The sequence below is a fragment of the Elaeis guineensis genome, chromosome 1 (assembly GCF_000442705.2).
Source record: "Elaeis guineensis isolate ETL-2024a chromosome 1, EG11, whole genome shotgun sequence".
Taxonomy (NCBI): Eukaryota; Viridiplantae; Streptophyta; class Magnoliopsida; order Arecales; family Arecaceae; genus Elaeis; species Elaeis guineensis.
The window spans coordinates 83826284-83845625 of record NC_025993.2 but is presented as its reverse complement, the minus strand read 5'-3'; the positions used below and the strand labels follow the sequence as shown (position 1 = coordinate 83845625).

The 19342-nt window shown below is 40.1% G+C and overlaps 1 protein-coding gene and 1 pseudogene across 3 annotated transcripts; both read left to right on the top strand.

Moving 5' to 3' along the window:
* Positions 1-6775, top strand: part of LOC105061377 (protein NINJA homolog 1-like) — a 31261-nt pseudogene extending 24486 nt beyond the window's left edge.
* A 253-nt stretch (positions 6776-7028) lies between these two features.
* On the top strand, positions 7029-19062 carry LOC140857072 (putative disease resistance protein RGA3). Of its 3 annotated transcripts, XR_012140572.1 has the most exons (4): positions 7029-10643; positions 14066-14182; positions 18601-18792; positions 18876-19062. XR_012140572.1 is itself a non-coding variant. In XM_073255349.1 (1 exon), exon 1 carries the CDS (start codon positions 7319-7321, stop codon positions 10118-10120), a length of 2802 nt encoding a protein of 933 aa, XP_073111450.1. In that variant the 5' UTR covers positions 7029-7318; the 3' UTR covers positions 10121-10816. The 3 variants fall into 3 exon arrangements, 1 of the variants encoding a protein (XP_073111450.1); XR_012140573.1 differs by lacking the exon at positions 14066-14182; XM_073255349.1 differs by lacking the exons at positions 14066-14182; positions 18601-18792; positions 18876-19062 and having other exon boundaries at positions 7029-10816.
* The last annotated feature ends 280 nt before the right edge of the window (positions 19063-19342 follow it).

Below are 19342 nucleotides of genomic sequence, written 5' to 3'. Positions count from 1 at the left end.
AGTGCATGAAGGTTGTGAGTGATCAATAAGAGATCAGTTACTCCTAATAAAGAGATCGAATATCATATGTGATCTCATAGGTCGTTGATTTGGAACTCTTTGGCCAAGCAGGATGATAATTAGAAAAAAAAATTTAATATATCATCAACTGAATCATCACTTTCTAATTGAGATACATAATGATAAGTGATTGGATTTGATATATTTTCATATCCACAGCTCATCTGGGATGTTGTTTGACTAAAGGATTGAATTATACGAAAACTTGCCACTGAAGAGTATTTTGATAATTTTCTATCAAAATTTTAAATCTTTCGGATAGTCATGATACGTTGCTAGATGTCAATCTTGACTTATGAGCTCATCAAAATTGAAAGAATTTGATTCTAGAATCAAATTGGAAGAGTCCAAGTTGATTGGGACTCTTCGGATGACCTAATCTCATCATATTAGGGTTACGTCGAAAGTCTGGATCCACTACTAGCTAGATTTGAAATCCAAAGGATCACATACTTTGAGATTTGATTTTAATCTGATCTAATTAGAGTTTAATATAAATTTTATGAGTTAATTTGATATGCTAACACATTGTATTAACCCAATTTTTTAAATTGGTTTAGATCAAATTGTTTGATCTAATCTAGACCAATTGGCTTTGACCTAATGGGATTGGGTCAATTTGGATTGGATTCTTATCCAACTTAGATCAGTTTCAAGTGGAGGAGTCCTCTGTGCCCACCAAAACCCATGCACAAAAATAAATGCCGCCCCTTTTTTTTTGGTGTGTGAAGTAAAGAGTCCTTAAAGAAGGCTCTTAATTAACACGCATTGCCTTAAATTTCTGATCAGAAATCTTATGTTTTGTCATCAAAATTTATTAATTTTTTTATGGCACGTAGAAGACTAAGAGTCCTTTTACTCTAAGTAATTGATCACCAAAAATTTACTCGATGAACTTATTTGGCACATGGGAAGTTGGAGTGCCAAAGGTTGGTGCCCCATCATACCATGTGACGTCCTCTAGTCCCCTATTTATAGGGGACACCCCACATGGATTCTTGCTATAATTTTCAACTAAAATCAAAGAGAAGGGATGTATTAAATATAAAAAAAAAATTTTGAAAAAATTTTAAGAAAAAAAGAGAAAATTTTGGGTGACAAAAGTTGCTACAAGGGTGGTGAGATTTTCAGCAAGTATTGCTTGAGTGCCTTAGGTTTTGATTTTTCTATATGTTGGAGTCAAAAATCAAATTTTAGGTTGTATGACATCTGAAGAGTGTCTTCTTGATGTTGTTCTGGTGGTAAGATCAAAAGCAACTGGGCTTTGGTGCGATCGTGATGCAAGTTCGAAGTCGACAGTATTCTTTAAGGGACAAGGCTGTGGCAGCGCACCGATTGGAAAGGACCTTGGCCATCTTTCATGTGGATCACCCTTGGAGAACTTCTACCTTGGGGTCTTGTGGAGAACACCAACATGCCACTTTTTTATTTTGATGAAAGTATAAAATTTTATCCCTATGCATGCTTGATTTTGCTTTGATCATTATCGGTAAGGTGATTCTAGAGTTTGGATTCTGGCTCGGTAGTTTTATTTGATAAAACTACTGATTTGTATGATTTTAAAATTTTTAAAAATTACTTTCCGATGCATGGTCGGAATCCAACACCTTTAATCACTCCCATGAAGTGAGGAAATCATTGCTAGTAGCATACTGAGTGAAGGATTTGAATATCCCTTTTGAATAACCTCGAAGATCATGCCTAATTTTTTGACCTTATTGAATGAGTGGTGTCAACTTATGGCAGATGAGGATCCCACCTATTAATTACATAGGTTGTCAATCAGGAGAGATTTTAGTCTGCTTTCATGTGCTCTCTACATAGGGACATTTATTGCTTTTGACCTCAGCTCATATCAGCATAAATACTCAGAATACCTCGTATCAACATAGAAGAGCTCATATCAGGATCAGCTCAGCTCATATGAAGGTAGCACTTCACAGCATGTATATGGCTCAACTCTTCATAGCATACATATAGCTCAGCTCTTCACAGCATACATATAGCTCAGCTCTTCATAGCATGCCTCTTCACAGTATAGTCATAGCCCATAGAGCTGTAAATTTAAGGCATCCATGATACCATCGTAACATACCCCCTACTCCTGAGTCTGAGAATCAGATGAAAAGAGTACTATTGATATGATAGGGATGTCCATTCACGTATCCCATTAAGGCATTAATACGGATGATAGAAACAGTTGAGAAAATGATCCTAAATTTTGAGTCGATCATAGGCCATTTGGAGCCAGGGCCAATGAAAGGCCGTTGATAAGCCAAGGATCTTTTTAGTTAGCCTTTGTTCGTCTAGAGGTTTGGCTCGAATGAAGGTGACGAATTGCTTGAAAGAATAATCTCAATGGATTCGAAGGAATACTCGATGGATGGCCCAAAGGAAGAAGCTCGATAGATCCGGATAAAGATCGACGGACTTTTGGGGGTCTCATGGGTTATCCTTAGAAAGAGATTGGCTTGGAGGAGACTCGACGAGTGGGTCTGGATAGAGATCGATGGGTTACCAGAGGTCCCATGGGTTATCCTCTGCTTCTTGTATGACTCGGGCTCTACAAGGGTCTGATAAGTTAGGCTTGCCTCAAAGTCATCGAGGTTTTCTTGAGGGTCTAGTAAATTAGCCCTCACAAGTGGTATTGTGTGCCTATGGTGATCTTGTGCCTACGACATCTAGCATTTCTCATCTTCGTGTGAGAGATAGTGTGTGCGGGCGGCGAACTTGTGCCTATGGCATCCTGTGCTTCTCGACCTATCCCTATGCTCCGATCGAGCGGTTGACAGGTATTCTGAGGATCTGATTAGTCAATCCTCTAGAGGTTTCCTCAAAGGTCTCTCTCTACTTCTTGCACGACTTGAGCTCTATAGAGGTCTGATAAGTTAGCCCCATCTCGGAGTCATCGAGATTTAAGTTATAGATTTGCATACAAAAGATGGGGAAACTTGCCAAACCAGCTCTAACTGGGCCTTTTGATTTTTTAGTTAGATTATACTTTTGGAGGTAAATAGACTGTTGTTACCTATTTGAGCTAGTTTGCTTCTACTTGGCTTGCTCAGATTTATCTTCTGATGACGTTGACTCTTAGAGGCTAGTTTGGAGATTGTCTCATAGGTCTCACCTCATGTTTGTGGCTTTGGTTTGATCTCCATTTTAATTTAAATGCTTGAAGACCTGTTGTTTAAAAAGAATGACATAGAATAATAGATAAGGTTCAAAAGCTTTTTACCATGAGAGTTATGAGCACTATTTAGGGGCTTTTTGGGTTTTGCTTGACTCCTATTATTTACCTCAGTTTGGGCTTGTTTTTAGCTTTGGATTAACCTGATTTTTACCTCAGATTTGTGTGCTTGGATCTTAGATTTGCATGTTTTACATCAGATCTGCATGCTTTTACCTTGAATTTGAAAGATTTACCTCGGATTTGCATACTTTTACCTCAAATTTGAAGAATTTACTTCGGACTTGAAGGATTTACCTTGGATTTGAAGGATTTACCTCAGATTTTACCTTGACGTCACCTTGGATGATGGATTTTTTAGCTCGGATCGGTTGGATCGGCCTTGACCGAAGCATCGAACCTATTTGATACTGATCCAACCTTGGATGGCCATGTTCCACCATCTCCATGCATTCCTATGCTTCATTTTTGACTTAGAATGTTGTGGATCCATGTTCGGCATGTGCTCCACTACTTTCTCCTGTAGGTTGTCCACCTGGGCCATAATAAATAAACATAGCATACCTTGGGGCCCCTCATGGGTGGCCACGGTACAGTCGTAGAACCTTGGCTTTGGATGATTTTCATGCCAAAGCATATGAGTGGAGGGCGTCGCACACAAATAACTTTGGATCTGCCATCCCCCCAAGCATCAAATCCGACCAGTTTTACCTCGAAGGAACCCTTTATGGCTTTGAATGTTTAGGACGACAAGGCTGTCAGAGCTCGATAGGGCCCACAAAAGGAGCGGTCAAAAAATTTGAATGGAGGTTGGGAGCTCAGATGGGGGCTAGAAGCTTAGATGGAGGGAGTTGGAGCTTGGATGGAGGCCAGGGATGAATCCAAGCTTGCAAATGGCCGATGTGAGCCCGAATGGAGGCGTGGGAGCTTGGACGGTGGTCGGGGAGTGCGGATCCAAGCTTGCAGATGTCCGATGAGTATGAGGGGATGAACTTGCAGGAAAAGCAGAACAGAGAAGCTCACCTCAAAATTCGATTAGAGGTCGGGAGCTCGGATGCTTGGAGAAAGCTTGGAGCGGCGTGAGCTCGGAGGAAGAAGCTCGAAGTGATGCGAGCTCGGAGGAAGAGTACTTGCGGCCAGCTCAGTGGGGACTAGGGCGATGCTGAAGAGAGCACCAGCGAAGAGGTTATAGATGTCGCTACTGAAGGCGGCTCACAAATTGGCCTTCATCAGATGAGGATGAAACGGAAGAGAAGGAGGTGAAGCTTCACCACATGATGGCCCTCACTGCCATTGGTGGTACCGACTGCCCTCAAAAGGCCAAGCTGGTCGACGAGCATCTCCATCTAGGCTCGCTTCTTCACATGACAGCCAAACTTTGACTTAGAACATCAGCATCTCCACCAGTGGGAAGGCTGCCCATGCCGTCGAGCTCAAGGACATGGGGGGAAAGGGAGGACCTCAAGGTCACTCGCAAGCGAGTTCTCCGATGCTGTCAGAGGTGAAGCACATGAGTGGGGGAGGCTTCAGAGCCTCTAGGCCCAACTTCGATGTCGGGAGGAGCTCGTGCGCTGTAGATGCGTGTGTGGAAGGTTTTGGGTCGAGAAGCTTCAGTGGTGCCGGATGATGATTTCATTGGCACCATGGGTGGCTTCTGCCACATCGATCGTGGGAAGGCTTCGGGCCACTACAATGGCCGGCTCCAGCACTGACTAAGGTGGGAATACGGGGGCATGAAGTTGCTGGTGTTGGCCTTGGCATCGGTCGAAGGCACGAGGATGCCATGAGGGAGGCCGGTTGGATGTGTGACGGGTGTAGGGGAGGCCTACAGCCGCCACCTCTTTCCCTCTTTCTTCTTTTCCTTTCTTCCTGACCTCTCTTCTCTTTCTTCTTTTTTCTTTTCTTTTTTTTTTTTACATCTCGGGAACCTGCTTAAGCCAGATTTGATTGAGGTACAAGCAAGGGAGACTTTGAAGTCTCTTATGGGGAGAGGACCATGGCCTCGGCTTAGCCAAAATCTTGGCTCAGTCTGAAGCTTCATCCTAAGTTTTGGGTTTTATTTTGGTTTGACCTCGAAATTCATCTTGGCTCATGTGCTCAAGGACCGTGGTCCTGCAAAAAAGAATTAACATGGAATAATAAATGATGGCCTGAGGATTTTTTACCATAAAGGTTTTTGAATCTATCACGATCTTCCTTGTTTGGATCTTCGTTCCTTCCGCATGTGGGGATGCTATGATCTCCTTTCTTATTCCGAAATTCAAAGTTTGAAATGTAAATGAGGAAATAAAAAATAACTCCTTCCTCATTCGGATCACCAGCTCTCCAATTTTGAGCCCTACCAGGATTATTTAAATGGTGCTGACTGATTTAGGGACTACTAGATCTAATCGATGTTAGATGGATTGAGAATGGTCGGACCGTCTAGTCGATTTGAAGGTGGACGGCTTAAATCTCACCAACGGTTGTACTTGATTGTCAACCTGATTGACCACTTGTCGAGAAGCGACGGCGGTATTGAAAAACCAGAAAGATGTCCGTCTTTGAGCTATGAATGCGAATGTAGGCCCTTCCTTTATTTGTTGCTATTGAAATTGATCGAGATTGGATGACAGACACCTGATCCTTGAGCAAGGATGCTGCTGCTGGAGTGACCTGTAAAATAAGTCCCAAATCAGAGGTTGTAGCTCCGACGAGGATCCTCCGATGCTTAAGCCAGAAAAATAGAAAATAAAAAAGTAGCAATGGATTTTTTGAGAGAGATTTGATTGGACTTACTTGGGTCCTCAGGGCTCTGGTTGTTTATATAAAAGGATGTCAGATAATTGGGTTGTTAGCTGTGAGATTGCACGATCTCGAGATTGCAGGGCCGTTAGACATGTCAAACTGGGTGAGATAATCAGTCCTTAATCACTCCCGAGAAGTGAGAAGATCGTTGCTGGTAGCATACTGAGTGGAGAATTTGAATACCCCTTTGAATAACCTTGAAGACCGTGCCTGATTTTTTGACCTTGTTGAATGAGTGGTATCACCTCATGACAGATGAGGATCCCACCTATTAATTGCATAGGTTGTCAATCAAGAAAGATTTTAGTCTACCTTCATGTGCTCTTTACGTGGAGACATTTATTGCTTTTGGCCTCAGCTCATATCAGCATAGATACTCAGGATACCTCGTATTAGTATAAAGGAGCTCATATTAAGATCAGCTCAACTCATATAAAAGTAATTCTTTACAGCATGCATATGGCTCAGCTCTTCACAGTATGCATATAGCTCAGTTCTTCGCAGCATGCCTCTTCACAGCATAATCATAGCCCATAGAGCTGTAAATCTGAGACATTCATAATACCACTATAACAATTCAAATAACAGAAACCAAATAAAGATTATCTGTGCTTGTGATGGGTCTCACAAGACCTAGAAGAGTTTATTGAACATGCAAGTATCGATGCATCCAATCAGGACAATAATGCAAGTTTAGCATCATTTCCTGCTAACAATCCTGTAGCTTCAGCAAAGAACTAATCCAGCTCTTCAGAATCTTGTCCATCAATCTGTAATGGTGAATTATGCAGCAGGATATTACTGAAAATATTAGTATCGTTTTTAAGCTAATATCATGTTTCTTCCTCCATTTTGAAATGTATACGGAATAGATATTGGTAAATCAATAAAATCAAATATTTTTTTTAGAAAACCGCGTCTCGTGGAATTGTAAGCTAGTATAATATAAATATCCATGCTCATTTATTATTTCTAAATCAAATGGACAAGAAAATCGTTTCCGTCCACACTTTCGCATTCCACCAAACGTACGAGACCATCCATCTTCCCTCTCATCCCTCCTCTTCCTCATCTTTGCACCGTCCTCCCACCTTCATCCATCCTTCCTCTTATCTATCCTTCCTTCGATGCAATCCCTCATCCATATGAGCCAGACTCAGTCCTCCTGTAGCCGTCGGCCATCTCCACCAAGTCAACTGACACCAAGACAAAGTCAAGCTTCTGCCGGAACTCCTCCTCCTCCTCCTGTCGGCGATTGCGACGCCCGTGGCTCTCTGGACGCTAATGCGGGAGCTCCATTCGCTGTCGGAGCTCGTCGACCTCCTCGCCGAGAAGGTCGTCGACGCCTGCGCCGACGGCCTCTCCTGGGCCTATTCCTCTTTCTCCCGCCTACTCGACGTCGAGTCCGACCTCGAAAACCTCCGCCGCAGGGTCGACCGCATCCACGCCTGCCTCAAGGGCGCCGAGGAGACCCGCTTCAGTGAGGACGGCAACGCTCGCCTTTGGCTCTCCGAGCTCAAAGACATAGCTTTCGACGCAGAGGACCTCCTCGACGAGTTCCAGACCCGGGTCAAACTCTCCAAGCTCCAAGCTTCCGTGGCCGCCGCCGGCGACGGAAGCCGCTCTCTAAAGAGAAAGCGACCTTGGCACTCCCTCTCCGTCAACCCAGTTTGGCTCTGGAAGATTTCACGAAAGATCGTCCAGATCAGCAGGAACTACAATTCCATTGTCGAGGACTGGCGTAATCTCCATCACAGGGAGGGCGAGTCCAGGAGAGCAGAGGTTAGGGAAGAACGCCTCCCTCCGGTGGCGGGCTCTCTCCAAGGTGAGCCCCTAATCGATGCCATCGATGATAAGAAAGAAGAGATTGTTCAATTGTTGATCTCGGGTGGGAAAGATGGACTTGCTGTTGTTTCGATAGTCGGAGCAGGAGGAATGGGAAAGACGACGCTTGCCAGGCTTGTCTTTGGTGACGAACGGATCGAACACTTCTTCGACTTGAGGATTTGGGTTGGTGTTTCCAAAGGGTTCGATGTGACGGAGACTACAAAGGAGATTATTGGAGCAAGAACTAAAGAAAGATGCGATCTTCCGAGCTTGGATCTGCTGCAACGCCGGCTTCAGGAGCTGGTGATAGGGAGGAAGTTCTTATTGGTGCTAGATGGTGTTTGGAATGAGGAGCAATATTATTGGGATACGTTGCGAGTTCCTTTAATTGCTGGAGTAAAGGGAAGCATGGTTTTGATAACTACTAGGAGCGAATTGGTCTCAAGGAACATGCGCACGTTGCCTCTGATCCGTTTGAATGGTCTCGAGGAGGAGCACTGCTGGTTGTTGTTCCGGGACATGGCATTCGAGCCAGGAGCTTGTGATCGGCACTGGAACTTGGTGGAGATCGGTAGGGAGATAGTGAAGAAGTGTCAGGGATCACCTTTGGCAGCCAAGTCGATCGGCAGCCTCTTGTACAATAAAACAGATGAAGAGGAGTGGAGAAGTGTATTAAGTGATCTGCAAGATCCAGATGATGATGCCAACCGAATCCTACGGACTTTGAAGGTGAGTTATGATCATTTGCCATTGCATCTGAAGGAGTGTTTTGCTTTCTGTTCTACATTTCCCAATGGTTATGAGTTTGATAGAGATGAATTAGTCAAGTTGTGGATCGCAGTTGGTCTTGTTAAGCCTAGGGAAGTGAGGTCATTGGAGAGTATTGGTGGTAGGTACTTTGACTATCTCCTGTGGAGGTCATTTTTTCAAATCTCTAGCAGCAACCCACAATTGAAACTGAAGTACAAAATGCCAGGCCTAATTCATGAGCTAGCACAATCTGTTTCTGAACATGAATGTTTGAGATTTGAGAAAAATGCAGTATATGGCGAATCAAAGAATGCTCGCTATGTGGTGTCATGCCTTCAGAATATGGAACCCGTCACATTTCAGAAAACTTTTGGAAACAAAAGCTTAAGAGCATTTATTTGGCTTCCTGAAAATGGTGTGCCCACAAAGCAGGTTCCGCATGATCTGTTTCTAAATTTGAAGTGTTTACGTGCTTTAGATCTGCGACAGAATGAATTAGTTGTGTTACCAGGTTCTGTTGGAAATCTAATTCATCTGCGGTTGCTCAACCTTTATGGCACACAGATAGAAAAGTTGCCAGAATCTGTCAGTAACCTTTACAATCTGCAGGTACTGGAACTTGGTGAGTGCAGCAAGCTTCTAGAATTACCCAAAGGCATGAGCAACTTGGTTAATCTGCGGCATTTGGGTTTGCATCTGGACTGGGATAAGCATAGAAATAGATGTACTGATTTGATTTCCATGCCGCCAGGGATTGGCCAATTAACTTCTCTGCGAACATTGTCAAGGTTCAGTGTCTCTGCAGAGAGTGGATGTGGTTTAGGGCAGTTGAAGGACTTGGATCTCCAAGGAGAACTATGTATCTCAAAACTGGAAAATGTAGTCATGAATGTGAAGGATGCCGAAGATGCAAATTTGAAGAACAAAAAATACCTTGACTTTCTGATGCTGAGATGGAGTGACAACACCTGCTCAAACTCACAGACTCGAAGTGAAGAACAAGTAATTGAAAACCTCCGTCCACACACCAACATCAGAAGTTTATGGATAGATAACTACAATGGAACTTCATTTCCAAATTGGCTTCGGGATCGATCACTTTCAAATTTAGAGACGCTGAGACTCTTCAACTGCAGAAGATGTGGAGTCCTCCCTCTAGTGGGACAGTTGCCACAACTCAGAAATCTATACTTAGAAGGGTTGCCTGAAGTACGACACATGGGCCGTGTGGTTCTTGGTAATGGCAATACAACGGGTTTTCCCTTGCTTGAGATGTTGTCTATAGCAAACATGCGCAACTTGGAGAGTTGGTATGAAGTAATAGAAGGTGACATGGCTTGCCTTAAAAAACTTGTCATCTCAGATTGCCCCAAGATAAATGAACTTCCCCACCTACCACATTCTCTTGAATATTTTGAGATAAGAAACTGCCACAAACTGTTGTCTCTTCCTGTGCCTCCATTCCTTCAGGAGTTGGTGATAAAAGGAGGCAATCCAAAATTAATCTGATGGATTCCTCGGCTCGCCTCTCTGTCCTCACTGACAATTTCTCAATTGTTTGATCTTAAATCTGTACCCGGGTGGATCAATCTTCATAACTTGAAATTTCTTAGAAAACTGAAGATTGAAGGATGTGATAATCTTGTGTTTCTGTCCTTCGAAGATCTTGCTTCTCTTGAATTTTTAGAGATATCATCATGCCCAAAACTAGCATCCTTTGCTGAGGGGGGACTGCCTGCAGCTGTAAAAGAATTTCGACTTTGTTTTTGTGACAGTCTGAAATCCTTGCCGAGTCAAATGCATTTGTTACCATCCCTTAATCATATGGAAATTCACAATGTTCCAAGGCTCACATCATTACCGGCCGAAGGAATGCCTAAAACTCTGAAATATCTAGCTATCAGTGGATGCCCTTTGCTGCAACAACGTTGCAAAAGAAATGGAGCTGATTGGCCTAAGATACAGCATATTCCTTTCAGAAGAATCGGTGAGAGTTCTTCAAGTTGAATTGTCTGAGCAGTCAGCTTGCTTTGTAAGTATAACTGCGAACTGGAGCAGAAAATATTACTTCCAAATGCATTGTCGTGAATTTTGTTTTGTAAGGGTTATGTATCTTACCAGTTTATGTAAGCTATCATGAGATCATGTCTTTCTGACTCCTTCCTGCAATGCTTGAATGAAGGTGTATTGCATCTAGTACTCAAATCATGAGAAGCCATTCTAGACAAAGTCATGATCATCTTGCAATGGACATAAATGTGATGTTATAGCATTTTCTGTCTTCCATTGTAATTAAACAAGAGTAAAGTTAGTTCATATTTGTATCCATTAACAAATTTTAGTCACTGTTTGATTGATAATGATCACTTTATGTATTGTTGTTTAATTATTATGAACTTCAATCCATTACAAATTGATGTCATTTGCTGCCTCAATAAAAGGTCTAAATTACAAGTATTTTTTGCCAAATTCATGAGTCTAAATGAAACCTATGGTATAGAAAGTTTATTAAAACTTTTCTCCGTGATTTGCCATACCACCTCATACTGGATGGTATGGAGCATACATACCATATGTACTGATATGCCGAACCGTCCCATATTGATAAAGGCATACCATACTGTACTGCATACCGACACTATAGGAAAATCGTTAATTACCGACTTTTTTTTGCCGACGCTTTTGGAAAGCGTCAGCAGGTTGCGTTGACCTGCCGACGCTTTTAAAAAGCGTCGTTTTCTAACGACGCTTAAAAGCGTCGTAAATTTTGAACACTGTCAACACCGACGCTTTTAGCAAAAGCGTCGTTAAATAAATAAAATACCGACGCTTTTTTACGCCATTATTTAACGACGCTAAAAAGCGTCGTTAGGTTCGTTTAATACCCCGATCGACCTCCCGTGCCCTAATCTATCTACTGCCGCCCCTTTCCCCCATTCCTCCGCCGACAGCATCTCCGCCGCCGGCAGCGCAGCCGCCGTCCACGCCGCACCGGCCCTCCTCCCCTCCCCCCTCCCGGCGATCGAACGGGCTTCCAAATTCAGTGCCCGGTTCACTGGTTCAGAGCAGCCCTAGCGCCCCAATCTTCCCGTGCGCTCCCAAGCCACCTTTTCGCCCTTGTCTCCCTCGCTCCCGTGGTCAGGTGAGATCTCTTCCTCCTCCTCTTCTCTTCTTCTTAGGAGCTTTTAGAACCATGGACTCACACCGCTCTGCCATCCTTCTTCCCCCATCATCTCCGCCCCCGGCCCCTTCCCGTCCGTTAGCACAGCCACTGCCGCCACCGCTCCGCTGTAATCCCCCAAACCATGGCTCATGACACTGACCGGTTCAACCCCTAGGCTTACCTCTACGTGAAGTACCAAACCTTGATTTAATTGGCTGCGTCTCGGTCTTCTCATCTCAGAGCCGTGCCCTGACAAGCTTGTGTTCGTTTCATCCATGAGCTCCCATGCCTCGCTGCTGGGTCATGGCCTCTCCAATGTAGTCCATGGCATGAAAACTACCCAACCTTGGTGGGGGCACGAAACCTGATGTTGATAGATCGGAGCTCAGAGATGCCGCGGCCAGCATCATCTTCGCTCGGCAAAGGAATTCAAGTGGTGTTTAGCACGAATAGAAAGACTTTCTTATTTTAGGGTGTTTTTGATGAATATATATTATTGCAACTGCTCTAGAATTTCATAATAACATGCCTGTTTTGCATTAATTTTTTGCTGATTGTTTTGGTGAATTAATCCGCAGAAAAATAGATGGAAATAAGATAGATGGGTATTCATTCAAAATATCTGGTTGCTTTGTGATTTTCTAGTCTAGTTGCTTATGAATTGGGAGATATGTGGTTGTGGTTGCTTTAAAATAAAGAAATATTTAATGTAATTGCTGATTTCTTCTGAAATTGTAGTTTGTTATTCGATGCAGTTGCCCTTTTTCGTGGGGGCTATTTTTCTCTGTCAGTTTAGTATTATTATTATTATTATTATTATGATGTTTCTAGTAACATCTTGTCCCTTGAAAAATTTGTGTACAAAGTTTCACCACCTAGTTTTGTGGTTCCCTTGTCACTAATTTGGAAGTAATGCAGTTTTATGATAGTGATACTTGAACTTGTGCTTTGTCATTTGGATCATTATTCATCTATAAAATCTAAAATTTAGATATTGGATGTGCCAAATAAAACTTCTATATCCTATGGAAGAGAAGTTAGGAATTCAAGTATGAAATTGAGTAAATCTGTGGCTGCAAATGGGTTGGATCAGACCCGGACATGGTTGACCTCAATTTAACCCAATTTCATTCTTAGGTCTTGATTTTGACCTGGACCGAAACCATTCGTTGATCACAATAGGTCTGATTGAGTATATGGAAATAATTTTAGACCTCACAGATCATTCGAGTTGGGTTGGACTGAAGTATGATATCTAGGTTAGGATTAGATTAAATCGGTCTATAGTTCAAGTCAAATATTTAGCTATTATCTATAAATAAAAAATAATAATTAAAATTAAATATAAAATATGAATTTCTTTTTGAAATTTGATCCCAAAAAATGATCATCCTTAAGGTACAACTTCACATATTATAATTTTTCAAAGTAGGTATTGATATACTTTATATTTAACATAATTAAAAAAAATTAGATGAGAGAAAATGAGATTATTGAGATGAATGAGAAGGAATTAGTTAAAAAAAAAATATTCGATGATGTTGCGTACCTTATCTTTGCTAATCTGTGGATACAATATTAATTAACAATGTTATGTACCTTTCTATATTGGTGTGTGCTGAGCATGCATTGTGTTATGATAAACGCACCAGACCTCCCTAACCTTTGTTTTGTAGTGTTAGTTTTGTTGATCTTACTTTAAAGATCAATGTACCAAACTTTTCTTAACATTCTATATTTTCAATTTCTTTAAAGATTCTTTAAAGATCAATGTAACAGTTACTTTAAAGATTGTTTCGACATGATTTGAAAAATTAATTATAAAAATTGGCTTAACTACATAAAACACTGAGTAGGTCACTATCTGGTTGGTGTAATAAGTTTTTCATGATCTAAAAAGAGGGGTGAAAAAGAACAGAAAACCAGCACATGATAGCACATAACCAGAATAATATTGAGATTTTTTAAAGATAATGACAAACAAATAAAAAATCTAATATCGAATGATGGTTGGTTCATATGTACTTGTGGAGCGAACGTATAAGTCATGATCATCTTCATCCACACCTCTCCTAAATTATCAAATATGGTAAACATGTATAGCATAAAATAAATGATATAGAGCTAGATCAATTTACAACCACACCCTCTTAGTATCTCTCTATGAGGTTCACCCGAAAATATATAGTACAATTAATTAAGGTTGTGATACATGGTTGATGAATGGATAATTTCATAGTTTCATGAATCCTGCTTGATTGCTTATCTGACATGTGGCGCTCGTTATGTAGCTGGACCCTGATATCATGTGGCCTACGTTATCCTTATCTTCGTGGCTGATGAAGACTAAGTATCTGGATTAAGCTGGGCCAAGTTTCTTTCTCCATTACTCCCCAAGTTAATATCAGGTATTAAATCAAGTTAATTATGAATTAATTTTAAAAAAAATTGCATTGCATAGAAACGTAGACCCATCTTTTGATTAATGTACATATTCTATTGTATCCGTACATTTATTTATTTTTGTACGGATAAAAGAATTATGTACATTGATCAATTGATTGTCCAGTATGGACAGTTTGGAAAATGTGAGTAATTCTATAGGTCATTACCATAATCAAATGGTATGCTGAGGGTTCGGAATAAATTTTGGATGGTATTTTTCTTTTGTTCTTCCTATACGGAAGAACTAAGGGGAAATGCTGCCGAAATTTTTTTCGGCTCTTGTTGCATATCATTTGATTTTTGTAATTGACCTATAGAATTAATGCATTTTCTGAATGGGATAGGACCTTCTTTACCTATTAGTTGATGATAGCAAGCATTTACTATGTAAACTTTATCTAGCTGTTATTTTTTTGGATTTTATGAAATGACTGATATTTTTTACTCATTGCATTAATATAGATTGTATAATTTTTTTTTTATTTTTAGATAAATTGCAAGTTCGGTCAGTTTTATCCTACAATGGACAAAAGTTGGATAAATAAACCAATGAATAGTAAAGAATATTTAGATGGAGTTCATGACTTCATTAAATTTGGTATGGAGAAAAGTAGTTTGAATGAAAAGATTTTATGTCTATGTCGGAAATGTGTAAATAGTTCTTCTTTAGATCCACAAAATATTGAAGAACATTTGGTATGGAATAATTTTTTAAGAGGTTATACCGACTGGATTTTTCATGGAGAATCTATGTTGCCATCATCATGTAACCAACCCCTGACTCATTGCGGATCCACTAGCCTAGAAGACAATTCTGCAAGAGATGATGATATAAGGGGTTTGATCACAGATACTTTTGGATTTGATGTTCAAAATTTAAGAGAATCCAGTAGTATACAAGAAACAGTTGGGATGTTTGATGGATGTACGCATACGGAACGTATGCATGTTGAGGAGCCCATACATACATCTAATGATGAGACAGCTCGTTATTACACCTTAATGAAAGATGCAGACGAAGAATTATATCCGGATTGTACAAAATTTTCTAAGATTTCTTTTCTTGTACATTTATTTCATATAAAATATTTGAATGGATGGTCTGGAAAGAGTTTTACCATGCTGCTCAAGTTATTAAAGGATGCATTTCCAGAAAGCACTCGTTTACCACCATCGTATTATGAAGCCAAGAAAGTAGTAAAGGAATTGGATCTTGGATACGAAATGATTCATAGTTGTCCGAAAGATTGTATGTTATATCGGGGTGAAAATGCTAATCAAGAGTCATGCAATGTATGTGGATCTTCAAGATGGATAACACAAAAAGAAGATCGAGATGATGTACTGAATGAATTGGATGCAACGCGGAGTAAAAAGAAACCGGCCAAGGTATTGCGTTACTTTCCTCTTATACCTAGATTGAAAAGGATTTATGCATCATCAAAAATAGCTTCATCAATGAGATGGCATCATGAAGGACGTACAAAGGATGGAATGTTGAGACATCCAGCAGATAGTCTTCAATGGAAAGTATTTGATGATAGGCATCCTGATTTTGCCTCTGATGTTCGCAGTGTTAGGTTTGGCTTAGCTTCTGATGGCTTCAATCCATTTCGGACCCTGAGTTCTACCTACAGCACTTGGCCAGTCATTTTGATACCTTACAATTTGCCACCGTGGATGTGCATGAAACAATCATCACTTATCTTGTCAATGGTTATTCCAGGAGATAAGGGTCCAGGCAATGATATTGATATTTTTCTACAGCCTTTGATAGAGGAATTGAAACAGTTGTGGGAGGGTGTTGATGCATTTGATGCTTCCAACGGCCAAACATTTAAACTACGGACAGCTTTGTTATGGACTATTAATGATTTTCCAGCATATGCCAATTTATCTGGCTGGAGTACAAAGGGACGGGTCACATGTCCTTGTTGTGGAGATTCAACATATTCAATTTGGTTAAAACATGGAGGTAAATTTTGTTACATGGGACATCGTCGATGGTTGGAAGCAAATCATCCGTTTCGATTTCAGAAAGATTTGTTTGATGGTACTATAGAATTGGGATGTGCCCCTATTCCACCTTCTGGAACTGATGTTCATAGACAAATGGATGGCATGAATTACAGCTATGGTAAGCACTCAAAGTCCTCTAAAAAAAGAGGAAGGGATGATGTTGAAAGCTCAGTGCACGAAGGGTTACCAGAGGAAGTCAGTATCAGTACTATAGATGCAGAGGTGTTTCAAGATCCAGACAATTATTTCGAGGATGAAAATGAGGAAGACACACAGATAGCATCTACACAACAGCCAAGTAAACATTTATGGAAAAAATGAAGTATCTTTTTTGACTTACCTTATTGGAAACATAATCTTATTCGGCACAATCTTGATGTCATGCATATAGAGAAGAATGTTTGCGATAATTTACTTGGAACATTTCTAAACCTTGATGGAAAGAGCAAAGATAACATGAAGGCACGTCTTGATTTAAAAGAAATGGATATCCGACAGGAACTTCATCCTAAAATGCTTGCTAATGATAGAATTTATGTGCCTCCTGCATGTTACACAATGTCTGCTCGAGAAAAGGATAATTTTTTGGGAGTTTTGAAAAGTATCAAAGTACCCGATGGATATGCATCAAATATTTCACGATGTGTGCATCTAAAGGATCGAAAACTTTCAAATCTTAAAAGTCATGATGGTCACATATTGATGCAAGATATTTTTCCAATAGCTTTAAGATCGTCATTGCCGAAACAAGTTGTTACAATTGTACTTCGATTATCGTCATTCTTTAAGGCATTATGTTCCAAAGTTATTGATTCTCGGGAACTTGATCAGTTAGAATCGGATATTGCAATTACACTTTGCCAGATGGAAAACATTTTTTCTCCTGGATTTTTCACTATTATGGTACATCTGCTCATTCACCTAGCTTCAGAAGTTAAAGTTGGTGGACCGATACATTATAGATGGATGTATCCTACTGAGAGGTATTATTACAAACCTTAAATCTTTTGATAATTTTATTAGAAACAACAGCATACTGATATTTTAATAAATATTTAATTCTTGAAGGTATCTTGTGCGTCTTAAAGATTATGTGCGAAATAGAGCCTATCCCGAAGGCTCGATTGCTGAAGCATATATTGCGGATGAATGTTTGACATTTTGTTCAAGATATCTTCAAGGTGTAGAGACTATTTTTAGTCGACCTCAACGGCATAATGACTTTGTGGAGAATGCAGAACTGTATAAATTCTTAACTGCTGGAAAATTCTTGGGAAGAGGTGAAGGTATTGTACTTGATCAAAAATCCTTAGCACAAGCACATCGTTATGTGTTACTTCATAGTGACATAATATCTGACCATCGCAGGTTAGTATATTTAAGGAATGACATCAAAATTTAAATTTTATATTAGATATAATGTTCTAAATGATATATTTATATTTTATGCAGTAAATTTTTAATTTATCAGAGACGAGCCAATCATAACATTCGTCCTAATGCAAGGATTGAACAGCGATGGTTGGTCGAGTTATTCCCTATGTGGCTTTCGAATCAGGTGTGATTTATATTTAATTATGGGATATATTAATTTTTGATACATATTTAATATCAGATAACTCAACTGTACTTCGTCATATCATTTTTTGTTAGGTATCAAAGATGATGGAGACAAATAATTCAGATGAACTAATAGCTCTTACTCGAGGACCTAACAAGATTGTGAATAGATATAATGGTTTCATAATTAATGGCTTTAAATTTCATACTAGAGAACGGAAGAAATTTAGAAAAATACAGAATAGCGGTGTTATGGTGGAAGCGGATGGAAAATCCTATTATGGTGCACTTAAAGATATCTATGAGTTGGATTATTATGGAAAATTTAAAGTAGTACTGTTTAGATGTGATTGGATAGACATAAACTCACCAAGGGGTTTGAAACAAGATGCAAATGGATTTACACTTGTAAATTTTTCAAGGTTGATACACACTGGTGTGTTATTGAAGGATGACCCATTCATTTTTTCATCTCAAGCTCGTCAAGTATTTTATGTACAAGACGCAAAAGATAAAGATTGGTTTACTGTCATCAAAACAAAACCTAGAGACTTATATGATATGGAAAACCAAGTGGAGGATGATGACGATGACACTTATACACAATGTATGCCCTACAATTTTGTGCCAGCTGATGATTTAAATGCTACGACGATGTTGGTTAGAACAGAATTCGAAGAAAACACCACTGCTTGATTGTTACTGGTAATAATTATTTATGATGTATATATTTTGCATTAATTATTGTGTTATTTTACTCCATATATTAACTGATTCTACCTTTTATTTATATAAATGCTAGGTGACATCATGCGTCGCAGGGGACGATATGCTGGTGTGCAGTTCCAGTTTTTACAGACAGAGGCCGGTACATCTTCTTCAGCACAGCAGCCTGAGGCCAGTTCAGCTGCACAGCATTCTGAGCCCTGTCCTTCATCATCAGCACAGCACGATCCTCCTGTTCATCAGCCAGATGATGAGATACACGTGCAGGGTATATATTATCTTTCATGTAATTTTTTTTTATTTCATTTTATGTATATTTATGATATAGTTACTTTTATGTATTTTTTGCAGACGGATCCGGGAGAGTACGCCCCAGACGCGGACCCACAGTAGTACGAGATGTGTGGCAGATGCGTGAGGGCGAGAGGATTGTTGTGGAGTGCAATCAGCTAGGTCAGCCAATTAAGAAAGCTGCCAGCTTATTGACTTCATTTTTGGGGACTGTTGCTCGGAGGCCTCAGCTATGTCCGTTGGGCTATGCAAAATAGAATGACATGCTTCCAACGTACAAAGTTGAGCTCCTCCGAGTTATAGAGGTAATGAATTGATGTTCATACTGTATATTAATTGTTAATCATTTATATAATTTATTTCATTTAACTTTTTTTTTTATAGAGCAAGTTTGTTCTCCCTCCATCCACTCATGATTTTGTAATGAAGTCTCTCAACCGCAAATGGAAAGAATATAGAGCACAATTGAAGAAGGACTATATGAGACAGGGTATGACAGAGGAGGAGGTTGCTAGGAATTGTCCTCC